Source organism: Dioscorea cayenensis, chromosome 11 (assembly GCF_009730915.1).
Source record: "Dioscorea cayenensis subsp. rotundata cultivar TDr96_F1 chromosome 11, TDr96_F1_v2_PseudoChromosome.rev07_lg8_w22 25.fasta, whole genome shotgun sequence".
NCBI classification, from domain to species: domain Eukaryota; kingdom Viridiplantae; phylum Streptophyta; class Magnoliopsida; order Dioscoreales; family Dioscoreaceae; genus Dioscorea; species Dioscorea cayenensis.
Window position 1 is genome coordinate 19,437,836 of NC_052481.1, and position 19,522 is coordinate 19,457,357.

Genomic DNA, 19,522 nt, shown 5'->3' on the forward strand with positions numbered 1-19,522 from the left:
TTTTTTATTATGTAACAAAGAACAGTCACTTGATTTATTTTTATTAGGTAAGTTGCATAATGAGTTTAAATGTACTTGAAATATTCTTTCAACATATCTAGATGAGGTAAACCATAAATAACTGAATTTTCACATTATGCAAAATTATGAGTTCCTATGGAGCTTTGCATGGGATGTTATAATCAGATTATTTTTTCAAAAAAAAAATAATAATCAGATTATCTCATAGACACCTCCTCAAAAAGAATCAAAATCAATGATGAAATGACAACATAATACAACATTAACATGTTTTATCCTAGCGCAATGCATTATAGGACTCTTGTATGAATTGATAGGACCACTGGTTTTCAATTAAATATATTGCAATGCAGCTGAGAAACATAAAAAATCATATATCCACAAATTGATCAGTAAAAAGTATTGAATGAAATACTATAATTTTAGTAACTGTGACCAAACCAAATTGAGGACAATCACAAAGCAATGCTTTAATCTAAAATAAGCAGCCCATTAGTTTTCTTGCAACAACTATTCCTACTCATCAGTAAGTGTAACAATGCTCCAGAGCTGGATTCAGTTGAATGTCAAATTCAATCAATAGTCAGACTAAGGTTACTACAGCTGTTAATAATAACTTTGGAGGGGTTGAGAGAAAAAACCACCTTCTCAGAAACATCATATAGTCATATCATCGCATTACGGACTCCTTCACAAAAGAACGGCCTCCAGAACTGCATAACCAGAATACGGGGAAGAGATGTTAGATCAATTACTTGCGGTATGAGCAGAATGTGTGTACAGGTTAGTAATATGTTCGGCAACTTACGAGTATTCAAGGTGAATGTTTAAAAAGCGAGCATTCTCTTTGCTTTGTGACAATGTTATAGAACCTTCTATGATTTGGTCTTGTTGAACATCGATTGGATCATAAAAATAAAGTAGGGTCTGTAAAACATAAGATTGATGGAGTTAATTACCAAATTGAGAAGCAGGTCCCCTTTTACAATCAACTGATATTTCATCAAATAAAGATTCATCTTTTACCTGTTGCCAATGTGTCGGATCATCCTCAGGTGCCGTAGATAGCACAATTGTTTCGTCAGATTTTGTCCGTTTTGTTCTATTGTTAGAACCATTTATATATGAGTCAGAATATGAGCCTCCAGGAAGGAATTGCAGACCATTGGCGGAAGACAATGTTGGTGGCCCATTAAACTCAACATCGAACCAAAAAGCAAATCCATGAAGGGGAGCTAGAACCAAAAAGGAAAAAAGAAACAAATCCCGTCAGCTCAAATATTATAAATCTATGTAGATAAATTAAGAATGAGAAACAAAAATTTTCAAGAAAACCTTTTGCAACTGAAGATGATAATCTAATTAATATAACATCCAGGAAAAATGCTTCATACATGCCCACAAATTTATAGGCCATAATAAGGAAACAACATCCTTCCCCAGAGCAATTCAAACTAGAACAAGTCTTATTTGTGCATGATGAAAGTAGAACAGAGCAAGAACTGTTTTCATTTACCTCGCATCATTGATGAGAATTGATAGTTTGTTGTGATTGACTCCAGTTCATGAGCTTCAACTGTGTAGCAATCCACGAATTTAACCTGCTCGTCCATTTTGTGTCATATGGAAACAGATTAGGTGTTCAGCAAATCTATAAATGGTTCTTAATCTTAAGTTAAACAGTTAGCCATTGATTGAACTTTAACCAGCTCATCAAATCCATTTCATATACTTAGGCAATGTAGTGTGAATTTTGGCCACTGGAGTTGAGCAGTCATCTTAAATATTTAGCATAAAGTTTAATTAGGATTTCACAGAATTGCCAACCACTTAATGATATGCTACACAAGCTTTGCCTCTCTTTTTTTATTAATTAGTATAATAAAATGCCCAAAATCATGTTTCACAATAAAAAAGGAGTAAACATTAGAATTTTGCTCACCACATATGGCCATGTTAAAACATTCTCTCCGGTAATCGTCTCAACACTTGGCTCTTCAAATGCACATTGTTTTGCAAGTGGGATCATAGATGACACTGTAGCAAATGACACAATATCAACTACTATTCTAATAACAGAATCAAGAAAATCTAGCATCATACTCACACATTTAATATAACCTCCCACTCTCAGAATCCAATATCAACAAACAAATAAAATGACAGAAAACCATCTGTTCCAATGATTTGATACTTCTAGTTGACTTGTAGGCTATAGTCAGTGTTAAACTGAGATTTGATAGTTTGTTATGCCTATTCCCTTGCTTCATGTTTCTTCATTAGTTCAAGACTGTTAAATTATACCATGTCAGGGTCCGGTGCTACCCTGAGATCCTGTTCTTAGGGAGTTTCTGAAATGATTCATGGTTCACTTACTGTCAATTCCATAGACATCTCGCCAGAAATCAACGCTCTCACAATATCTATCAGAATGTGTCACTGGCGCCATATACAACTGCAAGCAAGGAAAAAAACAGAAAAGAAAAAACAAGATATTAACATCTTCTACAATCAAATTCCAATACTCATTATATATAACATGCTAACACTTCATACATTAAAAACTATCCCACATTCATCTTGTGACCCTGTTAAAATCATTGACTCCACTACATAGAAAACATTTTTCAGCGGGAAGTTACAGTGTAAAAAATGTTAGAGATTTCATGGGAGTGATTAGCTAAATGATATCCTGGATTATTTCGGAACATTCAACCAAACAATTGCGTTATTCCATTGACCTTTTACAAGATTTAATTATTTAAATAAATTCATTCAGTATCTAATTTTTTAAAATATAATATGAACAAAAATTTACCAAGTTAATTAGAAAAGTATAATTTTGATCTTAAAATATATTTATTTTAATCAGTATTAATTAAGTAAAAATTCGGTAACACCATATAAAAGTTTTAGCTTCAAAATAAATTCAACCAACCAAACCCTGACCCCATTATCCCAACTTTCAACCAAACAAACCCCTCATATGTGGTTGAAAGTGTTTGCACACTAGTTATATAGTGTAAGAATTGGCTTCTAAATCTTCATATGTTCAGCTTGTTATGGATGCCTTTGTAGAGAAAACACATACAAGGCATCCACATCAGGCAGACCAGGTCAAAAAAACACAGGAATTGCCTGACAAAAATAAGCATATTAAGGAACTAGAGATCAAGGGAGCCTTCTATCAATCAAAGGGTAGATTTTTATCTTATTTCTATACTAAGTTTATTAGATTTTTATGTTTAGAAGATTAGCAAAAATAAGGATTCTACCTAAGTGTGTAAGATTTTTATACAAGGTCACCTACGTATGAATAAAAAGAGCAAGCAGAACATTATCATAAATCTTGAGGTTGTTGGCTCTATGGAAGTTTCATAACTTCACCGTAGGTTCTTCTAAGGAAATAACAAGAACAAAAGGAAGGCATCCGTTATCAAGGGCGGGTTCACAACAAGTTGCTGGATGACAAGATCCTAGACACATCCACATAACAAATTAATCTCAGAGTCTAGCACCATGGAAAACTCCACAACCTGAAGAGAAATGGTAGAATTTCCTTTAGGAAGTAAATGCATAGATAGATATGAGCATTAAACAAAATCCCATCTCGAAGCTCAAATCTAGATCATGACCAGGCAGATGCAAGAATTCTTCAATGGGATGGGTGAAGGACGCCTGCATGAGCAAAATATAGGACAAGCAGTACCAACCACCATAATTTTGAGGATCAAATGGGAGAGAAACCAAAGAGCGGACAGGGGTAGTAGTGGTTCCACAGTATAACTTGCAATTCAGAATGCCCCTTCAAAGGAATCCTTCGGGCAAATTTATCAATTTGACCGTAACAGTTGAAGATTACCGGTATAACTTTTAATGCCTCCTAGCCCAAGCCACATCTGTCTGAACAGACTACAATATTAATTTCTTTACAGCTGGACTTGTTGAAGCTATTCACCTGGACATGGAAATGCAGAATCAACCCAACCTAGTAACTGCCATGAATTGTCCAAAAACCTATGAGATGAAACAACAGCTGGGAAATGTGGCCAACTCTCAAAGGTGACCTCCTGGTACAATCTAAGAGCATCCAGAGCAACAGCCCTGCACCCACTGGGCAATCAAGGAACAGATGAAGCAGATTCTGCTGGCTCCAGCATGAAGATCGTCAACCTCGGTCCTTAAAAATCTCATCCTAGCAAAAATGGCAGAATAACATCCAAAGGTACTTTGCTATAATTACGATGGACCTATGTGTTTAGTCAGCAATGCAATCAACTCTTTTGAGAGTTGGTCAGAAACATGTCCAGACGATGCAATTTCTGATTGAGCAATATCATTGATGGTTCTAGTGGACTCAGGGGGCACACAATTCCGTCATTCAGACTGTGGTAAGGCTTTGGCAGCAGCTACAACTAAGTGCATGAAGATTTCTATGGCCAACAATGAAAACGTCTACAGCGTTGATGTCTGCATGGCTACTAACCTGCAAGTTGCTGATCAACTCTTTTGAGAGTTGGTCAGAAACATGTCCAGACGATGCAATTTCTGATTGAGCAATATCATTGATGGTTCTAGTGGACTCAGGGGGCACACAATTCCGTCATTCAGACTGTGGTAAGGCTTTGGCAGCAGCTACAACTAAGTGCATGAAGATTTCTATGGCCAACAATGAAAACGTCTACAGCGTTGATGTCTGCATGGCTACTAACCTGCAAGTTGCTGATCATAGTTTCACTGCAAATTCTTGTCATTCCTTTGGCAGGGTTTGACATGATACTAGGGTAAAATGGCTTGCGACATGAGGATTTTGTTTGGGATTTTTCAGCCCTCACCATGGGTTTTGAGTTGGGAGGAAAGCAAAGCACACAGTATAGGTAAGGTCCAAAATATCGCATTACATGTTACAAGGCAGCCTGCTCCTAGAGATAGCGTGGATTAATTGCTCTTTCAAGTTTCTGACCTTTTTCAGGTTTCAGGAACCTTCAGGATTTCCCCCCCTTTCAAAAAATTCATTCATGTGACCACCGAATCAGTCTGGTGTCAAGAGCAGAACTGATGGTGAAACAGCCTTATTGATATCCCCATTTACAAAAAGATGAGATCAAGAAGCAACTGATGGTGAAACAGCCTTATTGATATCCCCATTTACAAAAAGATGAGATCAAGAAGCAACACGAGAACATGCTGAATCATGGTATCATTAGGCTAAATTACTCCTTTCGTCTTCACCCGTCCTCCTCATCTGCAAGCAAGATGGAACATGGAGATGTGTGGACCTAAAATGATTAAAGATAAATTCCTTATGCCGGTGGTAAGTCACTTGGTGAACTTCAATGGGGCGGTTTTCCACCAAGTTGGACCTCCAATTAGGTTACCACCAAATGTGATAGAACCCGCCAATGTGGACAAAACAAATTTTTGGACTCATCACGGCCAATGTGAATTCATGGTCATGCCCTTCAGGCTTTTACTAATGCCCCTTCTACCATCTAGGCGTTGATGACCAAGTACTATCTTTTGTTCCCTTTTCTTTATGATATTTTAATTTACAATACAACCTAGGAAGGCAATTTCATCACATCTAGACTATTCTTGAAGCCTTGAGAGCTCACCAACTATTTTTTTAAAAACAAAATTTTCATTTGGAGAAAAGCGAGTAGCTTATCTTAGCCATGTTATTATTAGCAATGGAGTCCATTGATGCAAGCAAACTGAAGACAACCTCATGGCCAACAGCACATTCAGTTAGGGCCTTAAGAGGCTTCCACAGTTTGGTTGGTTGTTGCTGAAATTTTGTGCAGGGTTATGGCCAAATTGCAGCCCCATTTCCCAGTCTTCTCAAAAAGAAATTCCTTTTATTGAAGTACCACCAGCTTGAACATCATGTGAGACCCTCAAGACAGCTCTTTTGGCAGCCCATCCTACAACTCCTGGACTTCTAAAAAGAATTTGTGGTTGTACTTCAGGAGGAGGCCTCAGAGAGCTATTGCACTAACAAAACCATCCCATTGCCTTTTTTAGCATAAAATTAGTGGGCCATCACAATAAACTACCTGCCAACGAGAGAGAATAAATAAGGTCGGCCAAGGAAGTACAAAACTTGCGACCATAAGTATGGGGCTGTCCCCATTTCTCATCTGCACTAACCACTACAGCTTGATGTATCCCTTGAAACAGAGGCTGTCTATGTCCCCTCAACAACATTGAATTAGCAAATTCATAGAGTTCAACTTTTGTCTCGAATAAAAGGGTGGCAATTGAATAAAGCAACCACTGGACTCTCTTGTCAAGAGGAAGATGAAAGGGTTCTTTATGCTACATCTTCAACCAATAGTGGTCTCCCTTGATGAGGCAGGCACTAAGATAGCAGGCTCGGAAATTTTAGGTAACTATTGGACAAAATTAAGAAGGGAGAGATGGATGTTGCATGGACCGAAAAAGAATGTCTGATTTTTTACAAAAATCAATCCTATTTGTTACATACCCCTACACATCCCTTCCATAGTTGCAAGCCTTAAATACAGTACAGAGGCAGGCATGAGAGCACATGGCAACAAGCACAGCATGATATTTATTGGAAAGGAATATGGGGAACCATAAAGACTTTGTGGAGACACTCCATTAGTCAACAAAATAAAGTCATGCAGCTCCATCCTATAATACTGCTCCAGCCATTGGCCATTCCCATTCAAATACGGTCAGATATCTCCACGGACTTCATTGACAGATTACCAAAAACACAAGGAAAGTCCAATTTTGTTGGTGGTGTGGACCACTTCTAAATTCGGCCACTTCATCCCTATCACTCAATCTTAAACATCAGTGTGAGTTGCCCATGGTTTCTTCAACCAAGTGGTTCGGTTACATGGCATTCCCAAGTCCGATGTTAAGGATCAAGATGTGGCATTCACAAGCAATTTTGATGAGAACTATTTTTGCTCTGTGGCATGTAGTTAGCTTTCTCATCTACCTGTCATACTCTATCAGACGAGCACATGGAAGTGGTTGACCAAATAATCAAAATGTTTCTTCACTGTTTTGTGGGGAACTGACCAAGAAAACGGGTGGAACGGCTTTCGTGAGTTGAATTTTGTTATATACAGCCTTCAACAATTCTCCTTCACGATGGTTTATGGAAGGGATCCACTGCATTGCCTATCATATATGCAACAGTTTGCTTGAGCATAGGCGGTTGATACTACTTTAGTAGTAAGAGAGTGCTGGTAGTGGTGAGAGAAATATTGCAGCAAGCATGAGCTTGCATGAAGACTTACAATGATAAGGGGCATATAAATGTCTAGTTTGCCGCAGATAAATAGGTCTGGCTCTGGTTGCAATCTCATAGGCAATCCTCCATAGCTTGGCAATTCTGGTCAAAGTTAGTTCCCAAATTTTATGGACCTTTAAGGTCCATGTTCATGTGGGACAAGTCACCAACCAATTGGAATTATCCTTGGCTATTAAGGTCATAACATTTCTCATGTGTCATTGCTAGAAATAAATAAATAAATTAACTCTTCCATAATATATTACTACTTTGTTTACCCTATTTAATGGCAAGATTGTTCCCCAACCAGCCAACATTACGAGGTCCGCACTTAACAAAAGGGAATGGAAGTTGTTGTCCAAATGAAGTGGTTTCACCCTTTAATGAAGCCACCAAGAAACCTATTAAAGATATGGAAGGCATGAGCCATAGGAGAAGGAAGTTAGAAGGAAAAGAAAACAAATAATAACTTTATTCCTAACTAAAAGACTCTATTTTAGCAAGTATTTTTATTACAATTATAAATCCTTAATCTTAGTTTTCCTACTTATACAAGAATAATTTCCTATGTAACCTCTATTTAACAGAATGAATAGGGAGAATAGAGGCAAGCAAAATTTCATTCAAATACGGAAGTTTAACTCTCTCCACCTTAACAAGTCTAAGGTTAAGCGCTTCTTTCAACGAGTTCCATATACTATCAATCATAAATTCTTCATGGTGTAGGATCATAATAAGGGAAAGGTCCCATACAGTGCTCTGTGACTTGATTTGTAACCCAAGAACATTCAAGTCAGCCCCAAACACTATGGGTGATTCCAATGCAAAAGAATTGTGGGCTCGTTTACAGTAAGCACTGGCAATTAATGAAGCGAGAGTGGTAGAGGCTGAATAAAAGCAAGAATCGCACAAACCAAGTCTACATTGAGAAATCAATTGCAACAATTGTCAAAACAATTACAGGAACTTCTCAATGGTTTCAATTGAAATCGTGGCAGGGAGTCAAATGGGAGTACGGGTAGCAGTAACAACTTTGGAAACTACCATCACAAAACTGACAATCAATCTTAATCATTAGCAGGATCTCGACTAGTGCTGCAGTATACAAAAACTGACAGAGATGCGAAAGGTTGGTTTGACTCAATAATATTGTCAGTTTAACCCATTTGATTGTCAATTTCTGTATACAAAAACTCAATAATATGGCTACATAGGTGCGAAAAATTCTTTTCCAATCAGTGAAAAACTGACATAGACAAGGTTGGTTTGACTGCGTTTCACATATCAGGTGAGACGCAATTATGGTATTATCAAATGGAGCAGGAAGAACTGAATCTCACATGGGAGGCATTCAAAGAATATTACACTTTGAGATTTAACCCACCTTTACATAAAAATCCATCATATGCAATGGTTGATTTGAAACAAACTGGAACAGTGAAGGATTATCAGCTTTGATTTCAAAGGCTGTTGGCATGTGCTGAAAAAGCACAAGTGGATCAATAGGTATTGGGCTGGATGTGGAGATGCAAATCTTCCGAACCTTGTTCAGGCAATGAATTTGGTGCATGTCCATGAGAAGAAGCAGCAACTATCTTCCAAACCTTGTTCACCTCAACAAATCTAATGTTAGAAGCACCCTTTAACAAGTTCCATATATTATCAATCATAGCTTCTTCACGAGGCAGGAATCGAAATAAAGAAAAGGTCTCATCTATCGAAGGGCACTGTGACTCAATCCATAACCTAGGAACATACCTAATCAGCTCCTCTGCAAGAAGCCTATCCAAACTTCGAGCTTGAGGATAAACTCTTTCTCTAGGAAGAGAGAAGTTATGGATGTCTTTATAGGAAAATACACACAAGATGCCACATCACGTGGACCAGGTCAAAGAAGTGTAAGAATTGCCAAACAAGAATGAGCAAACCAAAGAATCAAAGATCAAGGAAAATTGAGCCTTCTACTCAAATTAATCAAGGGGCAGATTTTTATCTTATTTCTATTTTAATTTTACTACATTTTTAGGTTTAGAAGATTGGCAAAAAAATAATGATTCTCCCTGTGTAAAATTTTTATATAAGACCACTTCCATATGAATATAAAGAGCAAGCAGAAGATAGTCAAATACCTCGAGGAATTAGGTTCTCTCTAAGGAGCCTTCATAACTCTGCCACTAGTTCTCCTAAGCGAGGAAAGAACATTAACACAGAAGCATCCCTTATCGAGGACAACTTCACAGTGAGTCACCCAATGACAAGATCTCAGACACAAAGGCACATAACACAACTCCTTTTGGCAATTGTGATAACTAAGATCTTGACTGATGAAAATAAAAACTCCTATGAAAGTCCCATTCTAGAGTGGGACAGTAGAGGATTTGTTCACAGCTCATGCTAAGAACCGGACTGCTGCAAAAGCAAACCACCAAACAACAAAGGTGTAGAGAGAATAAAAGTGCTTATTCAATTTTTCTCCCCCAAAACTATACAATACTAACCTTATATAAACAACAAAATAAGGCTGAGTTTGGAGACAAATTTTAAATATAAAACTAATAACGAGAATCAAGGGATAATTAAAATAGAAAGAATAATCAAACATGGATTGAAAGTGTAATCAAACATGGATGGAAAGTCTTCCACCATTGATTGAGCGATTTAAATTTCAAACTTCAATCTTCACTTTAATAAGGGCTTAAGTTACTGTCATGTTTACGGGTGTGGGTCCGGTTAAACTTTGCCAAATAGGAGTCTGCGATTCATTCCATGTCATTCTTCTCCACTTGAAAAGGACTCGTTCACAAATTCTCAGATGGGTAAAAGGCTCATAAGGAGATTGATATTCAACAAGACCAGTAATGTTAAATGTGTGTGAGATAGCCAGCTTCTCAAGGAGATCGACTACATATGCGTTGTCATTAATCTTCTTCAAGATCCAGCAAAGGCACACCTTCTTGTGCTTCAACTTGTTGTAAGTGCCCACACGAAATTGCTCCTTTTGTAATGCACCATCATGAGGTCCCCTTCGGCAAATGCCTTTAGTTGCCGATGTTGATTTTTATCCCTTGTACGTGGCATTAGAAGCGTTGAGTTTCTGCCTGACTTCAGCTTGGACGGTCTTGATCTTTTCTGCCAAGTATCCCGTTGTAATGTTGTAGCCTAGTAACCTAGGTAAAGGAACTAGATCCAAAATATGCATTGGTGGCCTTTGATACAAAATCACAAACAATGTTTTACCCGTCGATCTGTTCACTATGTTGTTGTATGCAAATTATACTAAAGCTAAGAAAAGATCCCACAGTTCAGGATAATCACTGCAAAAGCGGCGGACGATGTTTCCAATGGTCTTGTTGACCACCTCAGTTTAATCCTCTATTTGAGGAGATATCAATCCGAAAGAGCCACCATAAAGTCCGCCAAAAGTGGCACAAGAATTTAGCATCCCTATTTGAAGTAATGGTTTTCGGCACACCATGTAAACACACGATCTCCCAGAAAAACAAACTAGCAATGTGAGAGATAGCAGAAGTTTTCTTGCAGGAGATAAAGTGTGCCATCTTCGAGAATCTATCAACCCCCACAAACATAGAATCATAAGCTCTCTGCGTCCATGGATATATCTTCTTATGAAGCAGCAGGAACTAGGAAGAGAGTATATAAACCGATGTTTTGAGACTAATCTTTGTTGCTTTGGAAAATATAACACTACTGTATGTATTTGCTGACATCCTTCTTGAGTTGTGACCAATGATATCGTTCTTCCACTAAGGCAATAGTCCGTTCATGGCCCAAATCCTTCCAAGTCTTTCCCTATGTAATTCATTGATCAAGTGTTCGTGAAGCGAACCTCGAGGGATGCAAAGGCAGTGAATCCATCTTGAATTAGATAAGGGTAGCCAGCTGGGTTGATTACGGAGTTCTATAAAACTTTTGTAAACTCATCTTCTGAGTAGAGACCTTTCAAACAATCAAATCCAATGACTTCGGACTGCATGGTGACAAGTAAAGTTGCCCGTCTGCTTAAATGAGTTTGCCACTTTGTTTTAAACTCCTACCATATGCTTGATGACGAATGTGAATTGTTGTAGATATTCCACCCACCATGCATGCATCATATTAAGTCTTGTGATTGTTGCGATACTTTAACGCTTGATAATTAGTCTTGACCAAGAACTCTTGGTGGAAAAAATATTGCTCTAATGTTTGATAGCTTGCACTACCGCGTATAACTCCAACACATTAGTAGTCCCTTCTTCCTAGTTTCGCTAAGTTCTTTGCTGAAGAAAGCAACAAGTTGCCCTTCCTAAGAAAGTATTGCTTCGATTCCGATGACCGAGGTGTCGATTGATAACTCGAACGCCTTTTCCAAAATCAAGAAGAACAAAGATCGGCCAGCAGTTAGTTCAAAACTTTGTTCAGCGGCATCCCCATTGGAATTTCCCCTTCTTCATGCATTTAGTGATAAGACTTGTTGTTTCTTTTGGCGATGTCAACCAGCCTAATTATCCCACCAAGCCAGTGCAACACCCTTGAGCTTCAAGGGTTGTACCTTGTCCCATCTTCAGAGGTGTTCATCAATTCGAAATATTTTTCGACTTCGGAAATCCAGTCAAGAAAATCTTTGATGTGCAGAGTTCCAAAGAAGTCGGGGATATCCGCCTTGATCCTCGGATAGTTATCTTGTATTCTTGTAGCCACGGTACCAAGACAACACCTAACATCTCATATTTATGAGAATCGCCAAGGATGGTCGCTGCAGATAACGGATCTGCCCATTCCCTAGAGTGAAAATTCAGATTCGAAAAGACCTCAAGAATCCACTGAGGAGGAATTACCAAACACCTAACATTCCCTCACGCTTGGCACCAATGAGTTTGTTTTGAAAAAGTGAAAAAAAAAAGGTGGTGGCATTTTGCTCACATTGTTGTTGCATCTGATGCTATATCATTTGGAGTAACTAGATGATTACGGTGTTAAGATCTTCTATCAATTACCACGCAAGGTATTGCCCGTCTTTGGTACCAAATGGAGTTAGGATAGCGGGTGTATCTATCACAGCTCGTGCTGAGAACCGGATTACTATAGAAGCAAACAATCGAACAACAAAGGTGTAGAGAGAATATAAGTAATTATTCAATTTTTCTTCCCCCAAACAATTACAATACTAGCCTTAAATAAACAACAAAATAAGGCTAAGTTTGGTGAAAAATTTAAAATAGAAAACTAATTACGGGAATCAAGAAATAATTAAAATGGAAAGAATAATCAAACGTGGATTGAAAAGTGTAATTAGTCATAGATGGAAAATTTTCCACCATTGATTGAGCGATTTGAATTTCAAACTTAAATCTTCACTTTAATGAAGGCTCAAGTTATGGTCTTGTTTACAAGTGAGGATCTGCTCAAACTATGCCAAATGGGTGTCCGTGATTCGTTCCACGTCACATTCTTACAATGCCTTATCTATATCAAAATCCTATATTGATAGGGGCTCAAAGGCAAAACGAGGGCTCAAAAGGAAAATGATAGAAAACAATCTAGAAATCTTAAACAAATTAGTTAATATGCAATGTCTTACAAGAATTTCTTTCGCTAAAACTCAAGTTTTAATGAAGAGTGAACTCCTAAGCACCTTTTTATTGTTAGTTACAAGCACAGCTTCATGTTTTCACTAACTCTTGAGTAAGTTTTGTAGGTCCAGTGGTCCACAAATAAGTGCTATAAACCCATCCAACATATAGTGTTATCAGTCAAAGCAAACAAGATTCGAACTGAGAAACACTCATCCCATTCAATCCATTCAAGGTCCCTGCTTTGTGTCACACCTCACTATGGTTTTAAAAACTGGACCGGACCGGCCGGATCAACATGGACAAGGGTATCAGTCCGGTCCAATAATATACATGGAACCGGTTCTTTGTAAAACAACAATTGAGCCGCGGGTGGACCAGAAACCAGTGAACCAGTTAGACCGGACCGGATGACCCGACAATGATCCCTTCAAGGCTTCACTGGCCTTGTGTGGTGAGCGATTGGCCGATGATGATGGCTATCGTGAAGAGGGAGTTGACGTTAACCAAGTCGTCTAGAGCTGTGGCATGGATGCTTGTGGTTGATTGAGGACGGATTTAGACAATCAAGGGTTCGGCACTGGCGTCCTTGTCGTCCAGATCTGATGAGTTGTGATAAGATTGGAGGATTGAGAGCATAGATCTAAGAAGAAAAAGGGCTCACTCGACCATGGATGGAAGCTCGGATGGATTGCGATCAATGAACTCTTTGATTTGGTTTGGGAGAAGGAGAAAATGAGGAGAAGGGAATCTTCATTCTAGAGATGGAGATGAAAAATGAGGTTTTGACCGGTTTTCATTGACCAAAATCCGGATGGATTGGAATAAATAAATTCTTGTTATTGTCCCCTTTTTTTCTTTTTTTTTCAGGTTTTTCTTATTTTTCAAATTTTATTTATTTTAAAAATAGAAAATCCGATTCAACCAGTCGAACCGTGACCCGGTCATTCCACCGGTTCGGTTTTTAAAACATTGCACCTCGCACACTCTGCATCAATCAAATAAGGCAAAACTAACCATTTGCTTATGATGGTTAGGAGAGTGATAAAGTTTGTTGTAGACTTGGATATAAAAAAATTGGGATAGTTAGGAATTGGTTGGGAGTTAGTTGACAACCAATGTGAGCCCTTAGATAAAAGGAATCCTACCCATCCATTCCTTATGGGAATGACAATAAAAGCCCTTGTAATCAAGGACTTGAAATATAGAGAAGAGCTTGAGTAAAGTTCTCCAAGTTTTCTCTTTTCTTCTTTCTTTCAAAGTTCTTAGTTTCTTGCTAGAAGCTTGTCTAGCTTTCAAGGAGAAGGCTGACTTAATCAAGGACTTTGATCGAGTGCCGCATCGAAAGGAGCAGCCTGTGACATTTGGCATGTGTCTTGAAATGATTTAAAGCCAAAATTAGAATCTATTTTATCTTGAAAACCTATTAAAACTTATTTCTTGTCCTGGCATCAGATGATGTATATATTTCAGAACTTGGAGTTGTAGCACACAGTTTCAGCTAATATCAGCCAAATAAATGTGAGGAAATGAATGACTACCGTAGCATGCGATGGAAGAATAAGACCGCCAGGTTTAAGCCACTTATCCCTTGCATAAATCACACTAGCCAGCATACACTGCAAATAAAAAAAGAAATTGTAGTCAGAACTCTAAAATGTACCTGAAGTTGGAAGTTGGAACTATAACGTAATATTATATATATCCGATACTCATATACACCACACAAGACTTACACTTTTCTATTTAGCCAATACCAGATACATTCACCTTATATCTAGTATTTCAAATTTGATTTTATGATTATTATTTCATAAATTTATCAGAATACCCTTAGCAAATGGCACTGTAGTGAACATGAACATGTTTTCTTGGGGGTAAAGATGCAAAATAGGGTAACTGGTATCAGGTAACAACCAACAACTCAACAAGATCTGAAGCCCTTGAGCATTTTCAAGATTATTAGCAGAATTAGCTCAAACTAACAACTAAAAGATAGCGGTACCTCATAGAGGAGCATATAGCCCATCCATTCAGAAATTATGATATCAACCTTCTCATCAATCTTAATATCCTGCGTTTATAATGAAAGTGAGACTTGCAAATACACTAGGTAAAAAATTGAACAAATAAAAATTAGTACCCAAGAAAAGAACAAATATTTAAATGAATAAAAATTAGTACCCAAAAAATACGCAAAATAAAACAGTAATAAGTATATAACAATATAAAAGCAGAAATTCCAGCAAGCCAAAACATCTAGAGGTAACTATAGTAGAAGTCCTATCAATCAATCATTTGATAAGCCTTATATATTAAGAGTATTAATCAATATCTGATTGGAATTGAGGCGACTAGAACTTCTATAAGAATATACATGCAGCAAAGCATATGTAATAGTAATATTATAAATATGCAATATAGGTTCCTAAAAGTGATTTGTTTTTGGAAATGTGAATCCTACACCATCTTACCCCTCAAAAAATACAAACTATGTAGTTTGTAAACCAGTTCCATTCCAACCCTGCACCCACCAATTGGCAAAATGTGTACAGTAGCTTCTATATTGCCTTACAAACTTCACATTTTCAGCAAATATAAGAAAGTTGTGTTCTTCTGACAAATAATTAAATATGAAGGTTTATGCCTTCAAGGGAGACCATTGATGAAATGGAAAATCTTTATTAATATGTCCTTCAAATTAATATTGCAAGCAAAGCAATAAAGAAGAAAATAGTTGAACCAAGGGGGTTCCTCCAGTGTTTCTCCTACCAAAGAGAACAGAAAGACAAATTAAGAAAAAAAAAATAGCATTAATGGATGCAGTATACTTACTTCGACACGCCCATGCAAAACAATGACCTTTTCTGATAAATTATTTGCTCTGACAACCTCCTTAGCCTGTAAGAGAATTGGACAAACCACTAGTTAAAGCACCAATCACTCAAGAGCCATTCCCATATGAGCACAATATCTAATTATGACAGTGTAGATGAAAAGCGTAGGGACAATAAAGAACATTTTAATCATTTATGGAGCCATTAGTCCATGTAATGTTCAATAGAAAACCAAATCTGTATGAAATGGTATTGGAACTAATTATTATTCATAAGAATTTAATTATGTCATAGTATAACAAACACTCCGAATACAAAGGAAGTACTTGATCCATCAAACCAACTAATGAGGAGAAGATGATTGCTGAGGATTAAACTAGCAAAAAAGGGCATGACAAAGGCATAATCACTACAAAACCTATATTGCTAGGAACTGATACGTGTGTGTAGCATCCCACACATTAATTTGATGAAAAATGAATACGTAGACAGGGTCATATCAATACACATAGATAAGTGTGTGTATACATAGGAACAAGCGAATTGCTTTACTTTTAGAGGAATACAGAACATTGTAGTAAAACACATTGGAGCTACATAGCTTTAAATCGTAGTAAAACAGTAAACTAAAGCAAAATAAAATACCTAGAATTACAAAAATTCAAAAATAAATAAATAAATAAATCAAAGATTTAAAAGATTAAAAAAATAAAATAAAAAGTGTTATGATTTTTCAAAGATAGGTAAATGATAAAATTTAAAAAGACAAAGGAAAGAATAAAAAGGATTTACAGAGTTTAAAAAGGCAAAGGAAAGAATAAAAAGGATTCACAGAGTTTAAAATGACAAAGGAAAGGATAAAAAAGATTTAAAGAGTTTAAGAAGATAAAGAAAAGATATGTTTAGATTAAAAAGAAAGAAAAGATTAAGAATGAAAATCAAGGAACAAAATTATATTTAATATAAACGTTGTATTCCCCCATGTGTTTTGCTAAAAAAAACATGTGAGACAGAAATAATAATAAAATCTAACCAATTATCATATTGTATGCAAACATCGGATCCTCACCCTCTAAGAAGCTAGAAAATAATATTAAATGAATTATCAAACAATTTTAATGTGTTCTAAAACTCGCACAAACTTGCATGATTGCAAATCCAAAATCAAGGATCACTTTTACAAAATTTTAACTTAGTTTTTCTGATTAAAGTAGTTGCATCCTGCAGTTACAATAAAACAACCACAATATATATGCAAATATAATCAAGCCTTTCAAGCCATTCATTTTCATAATCAGTTCATTTTTTTGCATTTTCATACATGTACTTAGGGCAAGGCCTTTGCATATGATATAATAAATGTGCGCCTACCTATAAGGATTTTCTGTACTGATATGCAGAAGTTGTTGGGTAAAATAGACACAGAAGAAGATGCCAAAGTTAATTATGCCATCTGGTCTATAAAATTAATTCAGGAAGGCGAGAAGCTACCTGTGCCGCAATCTCGCTAGCCTCAACTGCATAAACCTAGCAACATGAATAACTCTGGTAAGGCATCAAAATATTAAAAAAAAAAAAAAAAAAAAAAAAAAATTCACCAAACAAAATCTCCCGAACCTATCATACAAACACCGGACACTGAATCTGGTAAGCTATAAAAATAAGAATACTTCTCCAATTCCACCATGAGAGGTAAATTCACCCCTGAGAAGGTACCCTAACTTAATGAAATGAAAACTTGTTTAATACTTATACAGTATATTAGTATGACCACACGCATCTAGCCAAAATTGTTCCTTTTTTCATAAATATAGCTCAAATTGTTTGATGATCAATTGGCATGATCTCTCAGAAACAACTTTGAATCTTTTGTGATCCAACAAATGAAAAATAATAATAATAAAATAAAAATGAAGAAGAAAGAAAGGAAGAACACATTGCAAGCCCTACAAAATTAGAAAACTATCATTCAAAACCTACCCGCAGGGCACCAGCAAAAGCACAGAATATAGACAAAATGCCCGTGCCGGAACCAACATCCATCACAACCTACAACAAAGGATAAAACCTCAAAATCAATCACACCAAACCCTAGACACCCAAAAAATTAAATAAAAATGAGAAAGAAGAACAACAACTACCCTGCCGGCAATCGAGTCCCGGTGACGCATGATCGCAGCTCGATATGTTTCCGTCCTCACATGATCCTGAAACCATTTCATCAAAAAGAATCAAAGAAACGCCAAATAAATCAAAAATGAAACAAATGGAAACTCATCAACCAGACCTTGATCATCTCTTCATGGATGCCAACGTGAGCATAGGAATCAAAATAAGCGCGGTCGGATTCGGTGCACTCAGGAGGGGAAATCCTATCATGCGAGGACGCCGGGGATGAGGTCAGAAGGCGATGGGCAGCACCTCTGGAGTCCCGAGAGGGACCTTTCGCTCGGCGGGGGCGGTTGTGGCCATTGCTGAAGCTCGAGCCGCCGGCGAGCATTGGCGATGAGCGGCGGAGCCGGGAGCGATGTGACCACCAGGGTTTTGGGGAGGCTCTTCTTGATCTTGGACCGTTGAGGCTTGGAAACTCAAAAACTCAAGTTTTGGGCTTTTTAGATCTCCTCTATATAGATGGGCTATTTATGGGCCGGGCCCATAAATGTTTAAAAAGGGATGTTTTACGTATTACTACCTGAAAAAAATAATGATATTACTTTTAACTCCCTCATTTTCAAAATGCAAAATCATATGTTAGCAGACAATGGATTTTAAAAAATGAATAAATAAATAAAATTGAGTTTCTTGTGTGTATATTTATACGGTGTAATTCAAAAATATGGTCCCCTCAGTCTTGTACAAGTGTGCCTTTTTGGTCCCTCTACTAATTTATATCTTCTATGTCCCTCTACTTATTTTAATTGGGCGATCTTAGTCCAAATATGAGGCAGACGCTTTCTTCTCCCGCTTTAGTAATGGGTGACGTGGATTAATTTACGCTTTTACGTGGATTAATTTATGATGATGTGGATTTGTTTATGTTTTTAAAAATATTAAAAAATCTTTTTAATAAAAAAATATATTAAAAATAATAATAACGGTTCGGATCTTTTTGTTTGGATCCAAACCCCGCTCACCCAACTCTCATCCTCAGTCATCCCCGTTGAAGAACTCAAAACCTAGTTTACTCTCCCATTCACCACGATCGCTCACCTTCGTCCCCGTTGGAAGCCTTTAAAACCCGACATTTATCCTTGCTCATCTCAAGACGCCGTTGTTGTGCACCCATTGAGGCGTCCCAATTGCGCGCATGAGGCCCCGATTAGGTACCCTTCACTTTCTCATCTCAGTCCATGGTGGAAATGTCTCCATCAATGTGCTATAATTTGCCATTATGACACTATTTTGTTAAAATTTTTAATATGTTCTGGCTTACATTGGAATCCTACTCTTGTTTTTTATTGTAGTTCATATCCTGTAACTTGTTAAGTATTAAAGGTTTTGTGTGTGTGAGAGTGGGGACCAGAGAGATGATAAAATTATTTTAGTAGTTGATAAGCCAGTTAATGTAAGTATTAAAGCATGGGAACTTCTGTTTAAGATTAGTTCATAGAATGCTTTCTTTTCAATAAAGTATGGTTTATTTACATTAAAAAAAAATCTATATGTTTACAGGAGGAAGAACTTGTCAAGTTTTTCATTAATTGTATACAAGGAAACCAAAAGGGCAATTGTTACACCAAGTAACAAAGTCCAGAGTAGTGAGGGTCACATCTTAGATCAATTTGCAATATGGTTAGAAAAGGACAAAAGAATTGACCAAACCA

General features: G+C 37.1%; 1 protein-coding gene across 1 annotated transcript; it reads right to left on the reverse strand.

Moving 5' to 3' along the window:
* Positions 1-414: 414 nt before the first annotated feature.
* Positions 415-18,278, reverse strand: LOC120271504 (probable protein arginine N-methyltransferase 6). Its single transcript, XM_039278190.1, has 13 exons — positions 17,986-18,278; positions 17,840-17,905; positions 17,679-17,747; positions 17,190-17,225; positions 15,697-15,762; positions 14,867-14,935; positions 14,403-14,480; positions 2,398-2,476; positions 1,964-2,058; positions 1,538-1,622; positions 1,048-1,256; positions 830-948; positions 415-734 (listed from the first exon to the last, which is right to left on the reverse strand). Exons 1-13 carry the CDS (start codon positions 18,196-18,198, stop codon positions 692-694), a joined length of 1,227 nt encoding a protein of 408 aa, XP_039134124.1. The 5' UTR covers positions 18,199-18,278; the 3' UTR covers positions 415-691.
* Between the last annotated feature and the right edge of the window lie 1,244 nt (positions 18,279-19,522).

Excerpts from the sequence above, each read along its gene's own strand:
- LOC120271504 (XM_039278190.1), bottom strand. The coding sequence starts at position 18,198 with ATGCTCGCCGGCGGCTCGAGCTTCAGCAATGGCCACAACCGCCCCCGC. Across the intron at positions 15,763-17,189 it reads CTAGCGAGATTGCGGCACAG|GCTAAGGAGGTTGTCAGAGC; the intron begins GTAGCTTCTCGC and ends ATTCTCTTACAG. Across the intron at positions 14,936-15,696 it reads TTTTGCATGGGCGTGTCGAA|GATATTAAGATTGATGAGAA; the intron begins GTAAGTATACTG and ends TTATAAACGCAG.